Source organism: Arvicanthis niloticus, chromosome 15 (assembly GCF_011762505.2).
Source record: "Arvicanthis niloticus isolate mArvNil1 chromosome 15, mArvNil1.pat.X, whole genome shotgun sequence".
Lineage (NCBI taxonomy): Eukaryota > Metazoa > Chordata > Mammalia > Rodentia > Muridae > Arvicanthis > Arvicanthis niloticus.
Window position 1 is genome coordinate 33,114,288 of NC_047672.1, and position 16,297 is coordinate 33,130,584.

General features: G+C 40.1%; 1 protein-coding gene across 1 annotated transcript in view; it reads right to left on the reverse strand.

Moving 5' to 3' along the window:
* Window positions 1-696: 696 nt before the first annotated feature.
* Strip2 (striatin interacting protein 2) overlaps window positions 697-16,297 on the reverse strand; it is a 37,904-nt gene continuing 22,303 nt past the window's right edge. The window contains exons 17-21 of the mRNA XM_034518754.2: window positions 14,639-14,739; window positions 12,939-13,005; window positions 6,301-6,405; window positions 4,124-4,328; window positions 697-3,284 (exon numbers count right to left, since the gene is read on the reverse strand). Of these exons, the coding sequence (XP_034374645.1) occupies window positions 3,034-3,284; window positions 4,124-4,328; window positions 6,301-6,405; window positions 12,939-13,005; window positions 14,639-14,739 (729 nt within the window). The 3' untranslated portion in view covers window positions 697-3,033. The remainder of the gene's footprint in view (window positions 3,285-4,123; window positions 4,329-6,300; window positions 6,406-12,938; window positions 13,006-14,638; window positions 14,740-16,297) is intronic.

The window sequence follows — 16,297 nt, forward strand, 5'->3', positions numbered from 1 at the left end:
GAGAGAGAGAGAGAGAGAGAGAGAGAAATTTAAGATTTGAAGCCTTCCTTGGGGAGGAGCTGTGTGTATTTTGTGTAGAATAGGAACAGATAGTCATCAGCATGACCATAAAAGCATTACACTGTCAGTTGGGTAGAATATGGTCTTCTGGCCCAATGTTAGGCTTGTCCATGTGAGCTGATTGCGTGGCATCAGCCAATGACATGAACAATGTCCCTTCTGCCACAACAAGCAGGAGCTCTGAAATGTACTTGCACAGTGTGGTTTGTTTTCTGCTTTTGCCTTTCAGGATGGAACAGTATGCAGTAGGGACATCCATTCTGCCTTATGCCAGAATAAGAATAATTTTAGAGAAAAGTCAATCTAAGGTGAGACAAGTAGCAGGCTCCAGACCCATGAAGATGAAATAAACACTTGTTACATCATTCAGGCTTGGAGTTCTATATTTATCCTGTATCCTTTTCTATTTAACATGACTTTATGATTATCTTATGTTAAAGAATTAGAGACCAGCCGGGCGGTGGTGGCGCACGCCTTTAATCCCAGCACTTGGGAGGCAGAGGCAGGCGGATTTCTGAGTTCGAGGCCAGCCTGGTCTACAGAGTGAGTTCCAGGACAGCCAGGACTACACAGAGAAACCCTGTCTCGAAAAGCCAAAAAAAAAAAAAAAAAAAAAAAAAAGAATTAGAGACCAAATTTCTAAGTCCAGGTTTTCTCTTTATTAAAGTGTTCGGTGAGATGAACAAACTTCACTGAAATATTCACAAAGAAATTCCTTATATTATAAATAATACAAATGGCATGCTTCTATGTAGAAACTGTAATCTTCATTAAATGTTGGTTAACCTGAAGCTATTCCTAACCACATAGGCCAGCTCTCAAACTGGGAGATCTAACCCAGTTATCTTAGCCATGGGGCTCACTGTGATACCAGAAAGTTAGCCACAGCAAGTAGCAGGGGAAAATCATGTGATTTGAAATTAATCTTTGCAAGGTATAATAGTTTCTTCATCTGCATTGAGAATTAATATTCTCAAGAGTTATAAATAATAAAATTCAACATATTAAAGCTTCTGTATTAATACTTCTGTGCCTCAGAAAGCATTTATTTGTTTTTTTCAAAAGGCAACTTGTTTTTTCTTTACAGAATTGAATATAATATAACTTTAAAGTAGATTGGTGCTGGGTGGTGGTGGCGCACGCCTTTAATCCCAGCACTTGGGAGGCAGAGGCAGGTGGATTTCTGAGTTCAAGGCCAGCCTGGTCTACAAAGTGAGTTCCATGTCAGCCAGGGCTACACAGAGAAACCCTGTCTTTAAAAAACCTAAAAAAAAAAAAAAAAAAAGTAGATCGGTGATGACTCTCTTTCCTGGAAAATTATCTTTTTACTCAGATATTAAAATCATAGTAGCCTGACCCTAGATGAATAAAATTGCCTGATGCTACATTCAGTAAGCTGTTTGAAATGACGATTGCTGTTATGCTTTGATACAATTTGCAAATTATTTTAAGACATTTCATCTGTTACATACTTAACATTCTCTGTCATTTTCCACAGTAAGAAGCCCTGCTACCCGAGGCACAGGGGTACTGATCGCCCCTTTGGATAATGTTGGTCTTTATAGTGACCTAAATGAGTCTGTGCCTGACAAAGGGAAGAGTAAATGAGCCAGTTCTGACCAGCTAGCTCCCTAGGAATAAAGTGTCCTTGTGCTATCATAAAAAGATTCAGTAGTGTCTGGGCAGTGAGAAGACCTTTAAAATAAAAAAGTTCAAACACTTAAATTGAAAAGCAAAAGATAAAAATGTGATTTTTCTATGTAGGAGGAGTAGAGAATCCTCCATGAAATGTGTGATGCGTCCAGTACAAACCATATTGAAACTGCTAGCAGTTAAAAAAAAAAAAAGGTAAAAAACAATGAACATGGAAGAAAAAATATAAACAGGTGCTGTTGCCTTTCATTTAAAAAATCAGCACAAATGGGCAAATCTCAGTGAATAAAACCTGCTATAATCGTTTCGAATGAATTTGTTGGGGGCGGAGGCCTATGCCTGTGACACTCAGCAGGCAGAGGGAGGATCATTACAAGTTCAGGGCCAGCCTGGCTACACAGTAAGGCCCGGCCTAGTGAGGACTACACAGCCAGATCCTGTCTCACTCCTATGCACTCTGCTTACTCAGGTGAAGATTTGGGGTTATATTAGAAAGTAATTTTCTGCCGTGTACTCAGGTGTTTAAAAACTGAAATACCTTGTGAAAAACCCAAGATATTCTTAGAGAAGGCCATAGGCCGTGTTATATTAGTTGTGGTTCCATCCAAATGACAAAGCATTCAAGGTACTATACAGAATACACATGAAATATTTTTTACATTGAATAAAGATCTCTTAAGGAAAAAAAACCCTACACAATACATTGTTCTGTAACATGCAGTGTTTGGAAACAGCCGTTCTTTATAAAGATGCAGTGCTCTCAAATCATCTTAAAACCAATGGTTATTTTAAAAAGAGGTGAGAATCAACATTTTAAATGTGAAATACAGTCTAAAGTTGGTTTTTCTAAATGCTAAGTCCCAGGCATCTAGAGTGGGTAAGAAAAGGCTCATTTTATGGCCTGTACCTGCTTGAGATGAATGTCATGGCTCAAATGCTATAACAGACTTCCTTTCACTAGTGTAGCTAGCAAAGGCTAGCCACAGTGACAAAAGGCCAGCCTGGTTCTAGGCACGATTATAGCAGGTTTCAGAGAGTCTGTCCAGGAGATCCATCAGGAGATCTGAAGGCCATCTAGGTACCTAGCTGAGCCTAGGGCAAGTTGGCCCATTTGCTTTGACTCAGGATCCTAGTCTTGCAACTACCTTCAAGCCTAATGGCATCCAGAATAGCCGAGTTATGCTAGGCGTCTCTGCTGGATGCTGGGCTGGAACTGCCCTCGACACATACTCCTAGAGTTCAGCATGAAGGCTGGGTGGGCAGGGCAGGCAAAGCACATCACTGGAGCCAACCTGCACCCCAGGCTTTGCTGACAAGAGCTCAGTGGTTTTGGAGCAGCTCCTCCCAGCAGATGGGCTGGGAGAACACCTCTCTCTCCAGCCAGAGCTCATAGGAATAGTAGAAATCTTCAGGCAGATCCAGCCTCTGCCCCAGCACGCTCTGTAAGCAGTTATCTACAGGTGAGAATTCTGAGTCCTGCGGTCTATCATATCGGCGGCTGTTGAAAGCCTCAATGTTGGCCCTCAGGGTACATTCTTCTGCTTGGAAGTCCCATGGTCTGGCATCGATGTCTGACATAGGAAGAGAGGAAGAAAAAGATACATACAACTCAGGATGTTACTCTCCTCTGCAGAGCATGGTCTAGGGGATCCTGACAGCAAAACTGTGCAGAATGTTCTTTTAAGAGCTATGTATAAAGTAGACATATAGCATGCTTACAGGTTTTAAAAGTATTCATATGCTCACACATAAACTAATGTAAACAGAAATGATCTTTGGCAGATTAGAAACTGGCAACAGTAGTTACTGCTGAGAAAGGAGAAGGCTTTTTATTGTAATCTCTTGTTTATTTCTTTCTAGTAACTTATTATAATTGTTGAGAGCAATTAAATTCCTTTTATTGAGCTTTCCATAGTGGATGAAAAGGGAGATTTTCTCCTAGGGGAGATTGGAGCATAACATAAAAAATCAGTCTGGACCAACTCAGCCGGGCATGGTGGTGCATGCCTTTAATCCTAGCATTTGGGGGGCAGATGCTGGCGGATCTTCTGAGTCTGAGGTCAGCCTAATCTATATAGCAAGTTCTAGGACAGCCAGGGCTATATGGCAAGACCATGTCTCAAACAAAACAAGACAAAACAAAACTAAAACAAACAAACAAACAAACAAAAACTATAAGTAGGCAAACATTTTACCACATCATAAAACTTGTAACATATTTAGGGGCTCAGGAGATGGCTTGAGGACATGACTTTGGATCTCTGACACCTACATAAAAGCCAGGTGCAGCAGTATGTGCTGCAGGAGCAGAGACAGGAAAATCCCACGAGTTCAGTGGCCAGTCAGCCTAGCCAGTTAACGAGCTCCAAGGTCACGAAGACCACTCACCATCCCCTCTGAGAATACTCACCATTCCCATAAGCCCAGTCATCGTTCATGCGGTGGCGCACTTTCTGGTAAATGGCCGACATGGTCTTCATGTTGCTTTTCCTCCATTGGCGCCCAAGGTACTTGGTCTGTATCTTTAGGAGCTTCAGGACATAAAGTTGTAGCATGGCCTGTTTGACTTTGAGAGCTCGCTTTAAGATTGGAGCTGACTTAAACACCACCAACATCTGCCCAATGAAACAGGGAAACGGGTAACAAACAGTCAGCCCATCACCATGTAAAGTTTCTTAGGGTTTCCAACTCAGGCCATAGACAAACCTGGCTATCCTAGGAGACCCTAATATCTTGAATTGAATTGAAACATAAATTCAATTTATGTGTCCAGATTTTAAAATACCAATAGCATATTACTGAGTGATTGAAAAATGAGATGCCTATTTTGTCTGCCAATAACTTAAGCCCATGAATTTTAACTATTCTACATAAGAGTTAGTCTTCAAGAATACAGAAGAACTGAGGATAGCCTGGAGTGAGTGAAACACTGTCTACACACACACACACACACACACACACCATACAAATTAAGCCAGACATGATAGCACATGCCTGCAATTACAATAATCAGAGGCTTATAAATTCAAAGCCAGTCTTGTGATATACAACAAAACCAAGAACTAATTCATTTAAAGTTTATAATATTCACACAGGAAAGATGGCTTAGCATTTAAGAACACTTGTTGCTCTTCTAGAGGACCTGGGTCCAATTTCCAGCATCCTTATCATAGTTCACAGCCATCTGTAACTCCAGTTCCATAGGATTCAATGCCTTCTTCTCACCTCCGTGGGTACCAAGTACAACATGGTACACATATATACATGAAGGCAAAACACAAATAAAATTAATAAATCTAAAAAATTTAAAAATTATATAATTCAAAACAAAAGATTATCTAACATGTATACCACTCCCAGTATTACTAGTTTCTGGTATCACTGGAGATAATTTCTTTTTTTGAGATAGGGTTTCTCTGTGTAGTCCTGGCTGTCCTGAACCTTGCTCTGTAGCCAGGCTGGCCTCAAGCTCCTGTGTGCTAGGATTAAAGGCATGATCCATCACCACCTGGTCTTTTATTTTCTTAAGATTTAAAACTATTAGTTCAATTTTGTCACATGTATACATGTATGTGTTTTCACATATATGTGCAAATACTTCATAGCACTCATGTAGAGGTCAATGGACAGCTTTGAGTTTAGATCCACTATGGGGTCACCAGGCATGCATAGCAAGCACTTCTGCCAGCTGAGCCATCTCACTGGCCTTAGAGAAAATTTTTGTTTATAGATATATCACATATATATATATATATATATATATATATATATATATATATATAATATATATATATAATTTTTATATTTTAACACAATAGCCAACTACACTATTCAATATCTTGCTTAAAAATTTTTAAATTTGTGTGTGTGTGTTCATGCATGTATGCACAAGAATGCGAGTATGGGTGCCCTTAGTGACAAGAGGCATTGGCTCTCCCTGCAGCTGAAGTTACAGGCAGATATGAACTGCCTGATGTAGGTGCTAAGACCCAAACTTGGGTCCTCTGTAAGAACAGCACATGCTCTTAACTCCTGAGCCATCTCCCTAGCCCCCATATCTCACAGGATCTCTGTATATAGATCAGGCTAGCCTTAAAATCACAGAGTTCTTTCTTGCCTCCTCTTACCAAGTGCTGGGATTAAGGGCCCCATTTAATTTAATAATAACTTGAAAATTATTCCACACCAGCAGAGAAATGTCTCCTTCTTTCAAGTGGTTTTATCATAGTCTACTATAGGGGTACATCAGAATTTATTTAAGCAGTTGGTCCTTGTTAATGAACATTTAGGTTGTTTCCAGACTCTTATTGTCATAAGCGACACTGCAATGAATGTTCATTTTGGGGATGTGTAAGTATATTCCGAATGTGGCTAGCTTCCCTTGTTAGAGCTGCCTCAAGAGTAGCTGTATTTAGTTCCATGGAAAGAAATGGACTGGTGAGTACTCATCTTGGAATAAGTGCCGAGTTAGGAAGTGCAGAAGCTTCTGTACCAGTTATCTACTGAGCTTTCCAGCAGGCAATGCACAGGTACTGATGATGCACAGTTCAGCTGAGTGGGTGCTTCTGTGATCTAAAGCCCTCTTACCATGGTCCTGGAATGCTTCCATTTTGTCAGCTTATTGAGCAGCCTCAGGAGGTTGATGCAAGAAAAGAGGTTCCTCCAGCAGAACTGGCTATTGTCTCCGGCTTCCTGAAATAAGGAGCAGCGGCATCATTTCAATACCCACAAGCCTTTCATCCCCTAGAAGACTGCATGTCTCTGTTGGTCAGGTCAGGTGAATATCCAGTATGAGATGCTTTCTCTTTACTCCTGCCCTTTACATATAAAATCTCATTTCTGAGGGGCATTATATCCTTCACCTGAAAACTTAAGAGTTGGGCTGATCATGTATCTCAGTAATAGAGTACTTGCAGAGCTGTGTGCCTGAATCCCAACCAACCAAGGCAAAGAAACAGAAAACAACTAAAATAGACACTCAACTGAAAAGCCTGCAAGACCTTCTTTGCTGTGTGTGTGTGTGTGTGTGTGTGTGCGCGCGCGCGCATGCACGTGCATGCAGGGGTTGAGACAGGGTTTCTCTGTGTACCCCTGGCTGTCCTGGAACTTGCTCTGTAGACCAGGCTGGCCTTGCCTCCTTGAGTGCTAAGATTGAAGGGGTATACCACCACTGCCTGGCCCTATAAGACTCTTTATCTAGAGCAAGTATTGGTTAGAAAGACAATACAGAAACACAGAAACTTGACTTAAGCATACTTTCTGTGCTTATCACTTAAAAACAGAGATGATAAGTTTATTGCTGTAATCTTTGTGCTCACATAAACAATGTTTGTAATTTCTAGGAGTTTGGTTTCATTCTAGGGGACTGTAAACTATATGGGTTGAGCTGGCTCTACCCTATGGGATCCAGGGATCAAATCTAGGTTGTCATATTTGTTCATGGCAAGTGCTTTGTGTGGCTAGACCATTGCCCTGGCCCATGGGATCATCTTGATTAGGCTAACTGACATGGGAAGACTTCTTCAAATCATTCCCTGGACTTGGGTCCTGGCTTGCATGAAAAGGAAAGAGAAAGCCAGCTAAGCTTAAACATCCATATCCCTCCCTTTTATGAGTAGATACAGTGTGACCAGTGTCTGCTGTCAAGGCTTCCCTACTGTGTTAGAACTGTGAGCCAAAATAAACCCTTCCTTCCTTCAGTTGCTTTTGTTAGGGTATTTTTCATCACAGCAACAGGAAAAGTAATAGAAAAGGAAAAATAGCAGTTCATTCTAACCACACACTTTTATTTCATGTTTCTGCATTATTATCATTATCATCATCATCATCATTATTATTATCATTATTATTATTGTATATGAAGGTCAGAACACAACACTATGGAGTTGGTTCTCTTTTTCCATTTTTATGTGGGTTCCAGATACCAAACTCAGGTGGTCAAGCTTGTGCAGCAAGAAGCACAATTGCCAGCCCCTCTTTATGTTTCTTAAAAAAAAAATTCTATTTTTTAGGTGTCTGAGTATATGCCCACATGTGTGCAAGTGACTGCAGAAACCAGAAGACGGTGTTAGAACCCCCAATGGTAAACTTAGATGAAGGACCTAGATATAAATATAAATGAAAACTGGTTCTCAAGCAAAGTCAGTAGTGAAGCAGAAGCTTTTGGGATCACCCGTCTAGGGCATCTTAGCAAACTATATATGGGACTCAGAGTTTGAGAAAATCACCCTAGACATTGACATCTAAAGGACACACTATAGAAATAGTGACCAAGAGAAAAAATGACAAAATGATTTAAAAGTTTTTTTTTTTTAAATTTATGGGCCTTCCTCTGTATAAATATTTCATGGAAAATGGACATAAATGTTATATTCAGACTATATTCATGCTAAGGAAACAATAACACTAAAGGTACTGTTGGTTTGAAACAGTGATGTTGAATATCAGAACAAAAACTTGATTTATTTTGTTTTTTTTTTTGAATATAGGGTCTCACAATGTAGCCTGGGCTGGTGTGGAATTCATTATGTGGTCCATGCTGGCCTCAAATATGTAGCAACTCTCCTGCCTCTGCCTACTGAATGTTGGCATCATAGATGTGTACCACCATGCCTGATCAAAACAAAACACAACACCAACAAAAACCAAAACAAAACCAGAAAAAACTTTAAAACTGTTTTTTAACATTCATTTATTTAATGAATTTATTAATTTGAGAGAGAGAGAGAGAGAAAGAGAGAGAGAGAGAGAGAGGGAGAGAGAGGACAACTTGAGGAAGTAGTTCTCACTTCTACCACATGGGTGCTGGGACTGACCTCATGTTGTCAGGCTTGGCAACAAATGCCCTTACTTGCTGAGCCACCTCTGTGCCCCTAACAACCTTTCTTTAAAGGATCATAACTGGTTAAACAGCGTCTGAAAGGAATGATATACACCTTCATATCTGAGTGCAATGATTACATTCTGAAAAGAAAACCCAACTAAGAGAAACAGTGTGGAGCATCTAGAAGTACTTGGATTAGCAAGTTGTAAAAACTCTGATAAGGATTACTGAGAGGACTTGGTATATAAATTCAAGTAAACTAAACACATTTTATGTCTTTTTTTTTTTTTTCAAAAAAAAATCAAGCCCAAATTTGACCAATTTTCTAATGATCCATCTTTTTAAACATTAACTTAAAAATTCCATCCCCTAGATCTAAAAGGAAATTCCAAACGTTTCTTTGCAAATGGCTAGTCATGCAGACTCTGACCCACGGCTAATTCCCCACAGCCTGTTAGAAGGCCGTGGCTCTCCCGTTCTACCCCACCTACATTCTCAGCATTGAAAGGTGACTCTGGGCCAAGATAATTTCTGACTGTGGTGGTCCATGACATCATAAATATGACCTTGACCTTATTCCTTCATGTTTAATCTTCAGGTAGGTAGGCCACTGGAACACCCGTAACATTCAAAATATGCTGTGATGTTAAATATTGTCAACTTTCAGGGTTTATAATCACCTTGGAGACAAATCTTTGGGCAAGCCTGTAAGGGATTATCAAGATTAGGTACTAAGAGGACCCATTTTTAATGTGGTTGGCACCGTTCCATAGGGTCTTGGACTAAATAAACAGACGTGAACTGACCAGTATTCCCCACTCTCTGCCCCTCTGCTGCATTGTGTGCAGCTGCCTCAAGTTCCTGCTGCCCTGACTTCCTGCTATGAACTCCGAGCTGGGAGAAACCCACACAGCAACGAGACAAGTAATATATATCCCTCCTTTGAATGTTGTTTCAAAAACTAAATCACAGGGACCTCTGGATTAGTCTTGCAGCAGTGACAATGGGTTTACATGGAATTTTCCACATTTTCTGTGAAAAGAGGAAAGGATAGGCAGCTATGTGGCATTTGCCTATAATCCCAGCACTTGGGCAGGGGAGAAAGGATTTTGAGTTTGAGGTCAGCTTGCAACAAAGTAAATTCTGGGTGAGCCTTGCCAATACAGTAAGGCCTATGTCAGTAACGAGGAAGAAAGGAAAGGAAGATGAGACATAACCTGTAGGATTTCTCTTTGGAATTAACAGGCCTCCAAAAAATATGGAGTGCAACTTTGCTCTCATTTCACTGTATTCTAAAGCAGCGATTTCTACATATTTTCATTGAACATACATAATCTAAAGTTTTTTAAATGAATTTATGAATTTTTTGAATTAATGTATAACTTTTATGAATTTATGAATTTATGAATACTTACAAATACATGTATGTTTGCTTATACATGATAAATGTACTATTACAGTGATATGTTATAATACATACAGTGTAAAAATGACAAGTAAAAAAGACCCAATATCTGCCCAAAAAATGGTAGTGCATCTGCTTAGCATGTACTTGGGTTTATATCTAATACCACTGAAAAAGAAATTGTTTAATAAAATCCTACCGTGAACATGCAAATCTAACTACATTTGAGTAGAACACATACACACATATATGCAATAGACATATATACAACTATAAAATTTGTTGATAATATTTGATTATCAACAATTGTATATTTATTGTATAAATGCTTATATACATTCTAGTTGCAGTAAAATATAAACAATGTTTCTATATAATTATAGGGGATATTTTTATTTTATTACTCATACTTTTCTGTTTTTTTTTCTCCTGTAAGTATACCACTAATTTTGTAATCAGGAAAAAAGCTTGAAGTTATTGAATGTAAATAACATATACTGAAGGCAGTATATATTTCTTATGCTTGCAGTTTGGTGAGCCTGAAAAGAGATAAATCTTACAAGTCCTTTTCTGCTATAGAAGTTATTAGTTTAGGTAAATAAATTACTATAGTGAGAACCTCTGTAGAATAAATCATACTGGAATAGAAAAAAAAAGGTCTGTGGTTACTAAACAAAACCACCAGATGCCACTATTGTTTCACCAAAAGGACTAAAATATTCACTAAGACTTAATTAACTAGAACATGCTTTTGCCCTTTCCTGATAATAATAAAGTCTCAACAGAAGGCATAACCATATAAACACTTATGTGCTCGTATCCTAACAGGTCAATTGGGAGTGATGTGAAAGTAGAATTCCCATCAATTCCTATATAGGAGCTAACGGGGTTGGAATGTGTTACTAAGGAAAAAATTCAGGGGCTGGCAAGATGGCTCAGTGGGTTAAGGCACTTGCTGCCAAGCCTGATGACCTCAGTTTGATCCCTGGAATCCCTGTGGTGGAAGGAGAGAATCAACGCCTGTAAGTTGTCCTCTCACTTCTGCACCTGTGCTATACCACACAGGTACTCAACAGAAATAGATAGACAGACAGACAGACGACAGACAGATAAAAACTAATATAATAAAAAAATTTTAAATTACAAATAATAAATTCAGGCCACAAAAGCTGAATTTATATCTTGAAATACTCTACTAGTAGCACAATTTTTGTTTGTTTTGTTTTGAGACAGGGTTTCTCCGTGTGGCCCTGCCTGTCCTGGAATTCACTCTGTAGAACAGGCTGGCCTCGAACTCAAGAGATCTACCTGCCTCTGCCTCCTGAGTACTGGGATTAAAGGTGTGTGCCACTATGCCAGGCCAATAGTAGAATTTTAATGCTAGTATGTACTACTGTTTATGGGTTAAAATACATTATTCCTTCCAAATTTTAATCTCAGAGACATATTTTCCTACTTTACTTTAAAATTTATTTTATGTGTGTAGGTGTTCATCTGCACATGTATTTTGCACACCATGTGTATACAATACCAATAGAGGACACAGGAAGGCATCAGAAACTAGAATTACAGATAGCTGTAAGCTGCCATGTGGGTGCTGGGAATTGAAGATGGGTACTCTGGACCAGCAGACAGTGCACTTAACTACTGAGCCATCTCTCCAGCCCCAACTTTGCTATTTCCAACTATAAAGTCTTAGCAGTTAACTTCTCCATCTATAAAATAGCAATATTGGCAAGATGTGGTAGTACATGTCTTTAATCCTAGCACTAGGGTGATAGATGTGCATTCAAGGTCAAGCTGGTCTACATAGCAAGTTCTTGGAGATCTAGGGCTACATAGAAAGATCCCGTCTCAAACAAAAGAAAACAAACAAAATAGTAATATTAACTTTATAGAGTTGTTTTGCGGATTCAATACTACCATGTTAATAAAGGTTAGATAAGTGTTTACATCTCTGTATGAATTAAAGCTTTTAAACTTCCTTAGCTGCTCAGTAACAAAGAATATGCTAGCTATGATTTTTCAGGACGTGGATCTTTTGACTCATGTCTACTCTGGGGTCTGTCACCTATGAGCAGTGGACTGTGACAAGTCAGTCCACCTCCCGAGCACTTGTTTCTCATTTCTGAAATACAAGGAAGTGAGCCAAATGGTTTTTAACATGCCTTCCCCTTAAAACCATTTCCCGTGGACTTATAAAACGTGTACCACAAGAGAAGTTTTGCATTTTTGCATAATGTAGTTTCCTGTCCCAGTGTTTTGTAGGTATTAAAATTGGGGGACAAAGGGCTGCAGCGCCCATGGGTGAGTAACATCATTTAGCATTATTGAGGCCTTCAAAGTGCTAGATGTAGTGTTAGGCTTCATGGATATAAAAATAGATGAGAGTACTAAGTCTCTCATCAAAGAATCCACACTCAAATTGAGAAGGCTAGAGAAGGTATGATACCGCAACAGGATGAAAGCAGTAAGTCTGCAGAGCTGTGTCAATATAGGATAAAGCAATGTCTATCTTAGACATGGTTTGGTCAGGCAGTTTCAGAAAATTCAGAATATGTCAGAGGAACTTTTCTGATTATCCTAAACCTGCTTCAGGATGAAGATCTTCCTGGGCAAGGAATTTTCTAAGATACATACTCCTGGACTTGATAATAACATGAAAATGAGAAGCAAATTGCCTACAGCACAACGTAACACAGAAAATGAACTGTGTGTGTGTGACACACGAGCAGAGACCCTCCTGCTAATCAGCACAGAGATTGTGTTTCAGTCTTATTGTCTTTCTAAATTCCACTGACTCTCCTCTTTTCTGTAAGATGCTAGGCTCAGCTGATTTCTTCAGCATCTTTAAACCATTACCACCTCTGTGCTCTTGCCTTCATTGATCTGAGACTCCCAAACCATGGCATCATGGGACCAGAGAAGACATGAAAAAGCAAATGCCAGCTTCTGCCATCAGCCAGTTCCAAAGGCCACAAATCCCCATCTGCTTACCAGACTCTCAGTAGTAAGCTCTGGCAAATCCTGGATGGTACAGCACGGGTAATCCAGCACTGAAATGCTGCAAGATGCAGAGATGAAGACAAGCTTTAGGTAGATGGCAACAGCTGGAAGCACCAACCTCTCAAAAGGGCAGGAGTCATTCCTCCCCTGCAGACTTATGTGTTTCTCAAATTGCTTCATGACCTTCGCTGAAATTGAGGGCACTAGTGCTAGGCAACTCCAACTCTGTTCTCACCTCCTCAGCTACAGAGGAGCCACGGAGCTCTTTTAGGTGGGTCCTATCTGGTAGACGAAAAAAAATGTTAAAGCAGAAAGACAGACCCTTTCCTTCTTAGCTCTCTTGGGTTCTTGAGGGACTATGAAAACTTAAGCTCATTTGCCTCTGCATTTAAGTGTGGGTGTGAATATAAAAGTATTCCCAGAGATGCTGCCCAAACACTCCCATTAAATGATCTGTGGTTATGAAGATGAAAAGAAGATCTCTTGGCTTTTCTCCTGACCCTTTGAAAGCTGGAACTCCAGGGGTAACTTCTAATGCCACCCCAGAGGAAGCCTGAAGTGCAGGGCTGCTTTTTATAACATTTCTAATCAAACAGTAACTCAAGAATGAAATATAGTAATGTTTGTTACCAAATATCGGGAAGAAAGCTACACGCTCTGCAGTGAGCCCAGAGACCCAGGCATGGGTCAGGACAGAAAACCGCACAGTGATATGAACACAGTCACTCAGTAAGAGGCTGGTTTTTGTTTCCTTTCCCTTTTACGCGTACAGTGCAGAATTTAGGCTAGCTAATTTCTAATGTCCCTTCTATTTCTAACGCTCAATGAAATTCAACACTGTGGTGGTTTGAATAGGTTTGTCTGCCTGCAGGTGGAAATGCTTCCCACCATGATGATAATGGACTAAACTTCTGAACCTGTAAGCCAGCTCCAATTAAATGTTTTCCTTTATAAGAGTTTCCTTGGTCGTGGTGTCTCTTCACAGCAATGAAGCCCTAACTAAGACAGATATCTTTCCCAATTACTCTCTACCTACTTTTCTGATACAGGGATTCTCACTAAACATGGAGCTCAATAATTTGGCTATGCTAGATGGCCAGTGCGCTCCAAGATTCTGTCTGTTTCCACCTCCTGGTGCTGTGATAATAGATGCACGCTGCCACACCCAGCTTTTTACATGAGTTATAGGGATCAGAACTCAAGTTCTCATGTTTGTGTGGCCCTTTATTGATTGATCCATCTTTGTTCATAATCTTATTCATCTTGAGCAAACAAGTCACTTACTGTGAATTTATCTGATTTTATCTCCTAACTGGCAAAGTGAGAACAAAACTGGTGCTATCTCTTAGCATTGCTGGTGTTAAGTGGAGTTATTAATGTAAAAATATCATATTTTGGGCCAGCAAGATAGCTCAGTTCCTAATGCCAACATAGACAACCTAAGTTTCATTCCCAGGACACATGTGATGAAGAAGAGACCCTATTTTTGCAAGTTGTCCTCTGACCTCCACAGCCATGCTTTGGCATGTGTGTACCAACACAAGCATGAAAAATAAAAACTCAAAAAGTAACAAACTTAAAAAGCTCCAAGAAAGGAGGGACTAATGATACAAGAAGAAATCAAAAGTGCAGAGGTGTAGGAATTTTCTCAGTTATCCAAAGTAGTTCCTTGAAATCTGTCCAGTCCATACCTGTTTTTGGCTGTGATATAGGACAGGATGTTTTGATTGAAGAACTTCAGGATCAAGGGGATGCAGTTGGCAAACACTAAATGTTGTGATACATATTCAAACTGAATCAAAAGATCAAAGAAGAAAGGTTTGCTTATTTGGGAGAAGGTATGAAACATATATTTAAGAAAAAGATGGGAAAGTACAAATATCCACTCATAAGAATATCTACTGTCAGGCCGGGCAGTGGTGGCGCACACCTTTAATCCCAGCACTTGGGAGGCAGAGGCAGGCGGATTTCTGAGTTTGAGGCCAGCCTGGTCTACAGAGTGAGTTCCAGGACAGCCAGGACTACACAGAGAAACCCTGTCTCGAAAAGCCAAAAAAAAAAAAAAAAAAAAAAAAAGAATATCTACTGTCTACTGTGTTATCAGTCTGTCAGTCTCTGAAATGGGGATACTCATATTCAGCCAGCCTACAGATAATCTGCAGTAGGTGCTACAAGCTTTTGATCAAAACTACATAGTAAACATACAAGAAATAAAAAAAAAATACTCCAAATAAATAGCAAGAATTGCTGTGACTTTTGTTCCTAAGTCCAATGGGAAAGAAAGTCTCTCTGAGGGAGTGGTTTCCTTACCAAAGCTCTGGGTCATAATGTTTCAGCTGTGATTAACATAGCAGGGACAGGTGCAGCTAACTCTTGGCAACTGTTGGCATCAGTCTGGCCGGAGACAGCACATAGTAACCACTGGAATGTGGTTTCAGTAGTCTGTCCAGTATATGGCCTTCTTTCTAATACTTAGAATATCAATGTATCAATGAATGAATGAACGAACAAGAGCCTCTTCAGCCAGCAAACACTGCATTAAGAAATCCAGGATGGCTGGGCGGTGGTGGTGCAAGCCCTTAATCCCAGCACTTGGGAGGCAGAGGCAGGCAGATTTCTGAGTTTGAGGCCAGCCTGGCCTACAGAGTGAGTTCCAGGCCAGCCAGGGCTACACAGAGAAACCCTGTCTCCAAAAACCAAAAACCAAAAACCAAAAAACAAAAAAAAAAAAAAAAGGTAAGACATCCAGGATGTCTTTGATGAGGTAAATACCAGTACTTGGAGTTCTATTTGGCTCTCTTAAATCCATATGGGGCTTATGTCCAGGAAGACCTACTGGGTGAGTGGTATAGAAGCAAAGCTATAAAGCTAGACACTTTCTTGTTTATGATGCACTGAGGAGCACCAGGAAAAAAGGCTGTCTCCAAATCTGAGTCTAAGCATGCTGGGACAGCACAGAAACAAGGTTGGAAAGGCAGAGAACTATGGTGTTTTAAAGCTGTATCTCTGTGTCATCATCAGGAAGCAGCCATGCAGAAGGGCAAGCTGCTTTCTGTTCCTGAATACGTGGTTAGAGGTGGAAAGTCAGCTTATGTCATAACTACTTCACTCTCCTGCCTGGTATCTTCTCCCTGGAAGCCACCCAAAAGTATTTTCCAAGTTCTAGACAAAGGAGCTAAGTGAGAAGATTTTAAAATCTGAGCTCTGCCCAGGCTTTTTCCAGACTTACTCACACTGACACACACTGTAGCCAGGCCATTCAGGATATCTGCCAGTCTGGCTATAGATATATCTACGGCCCACCAAGAGAAACACTGGGAAGCACATCCTAGAGGGAAGGAGGGCAGCAA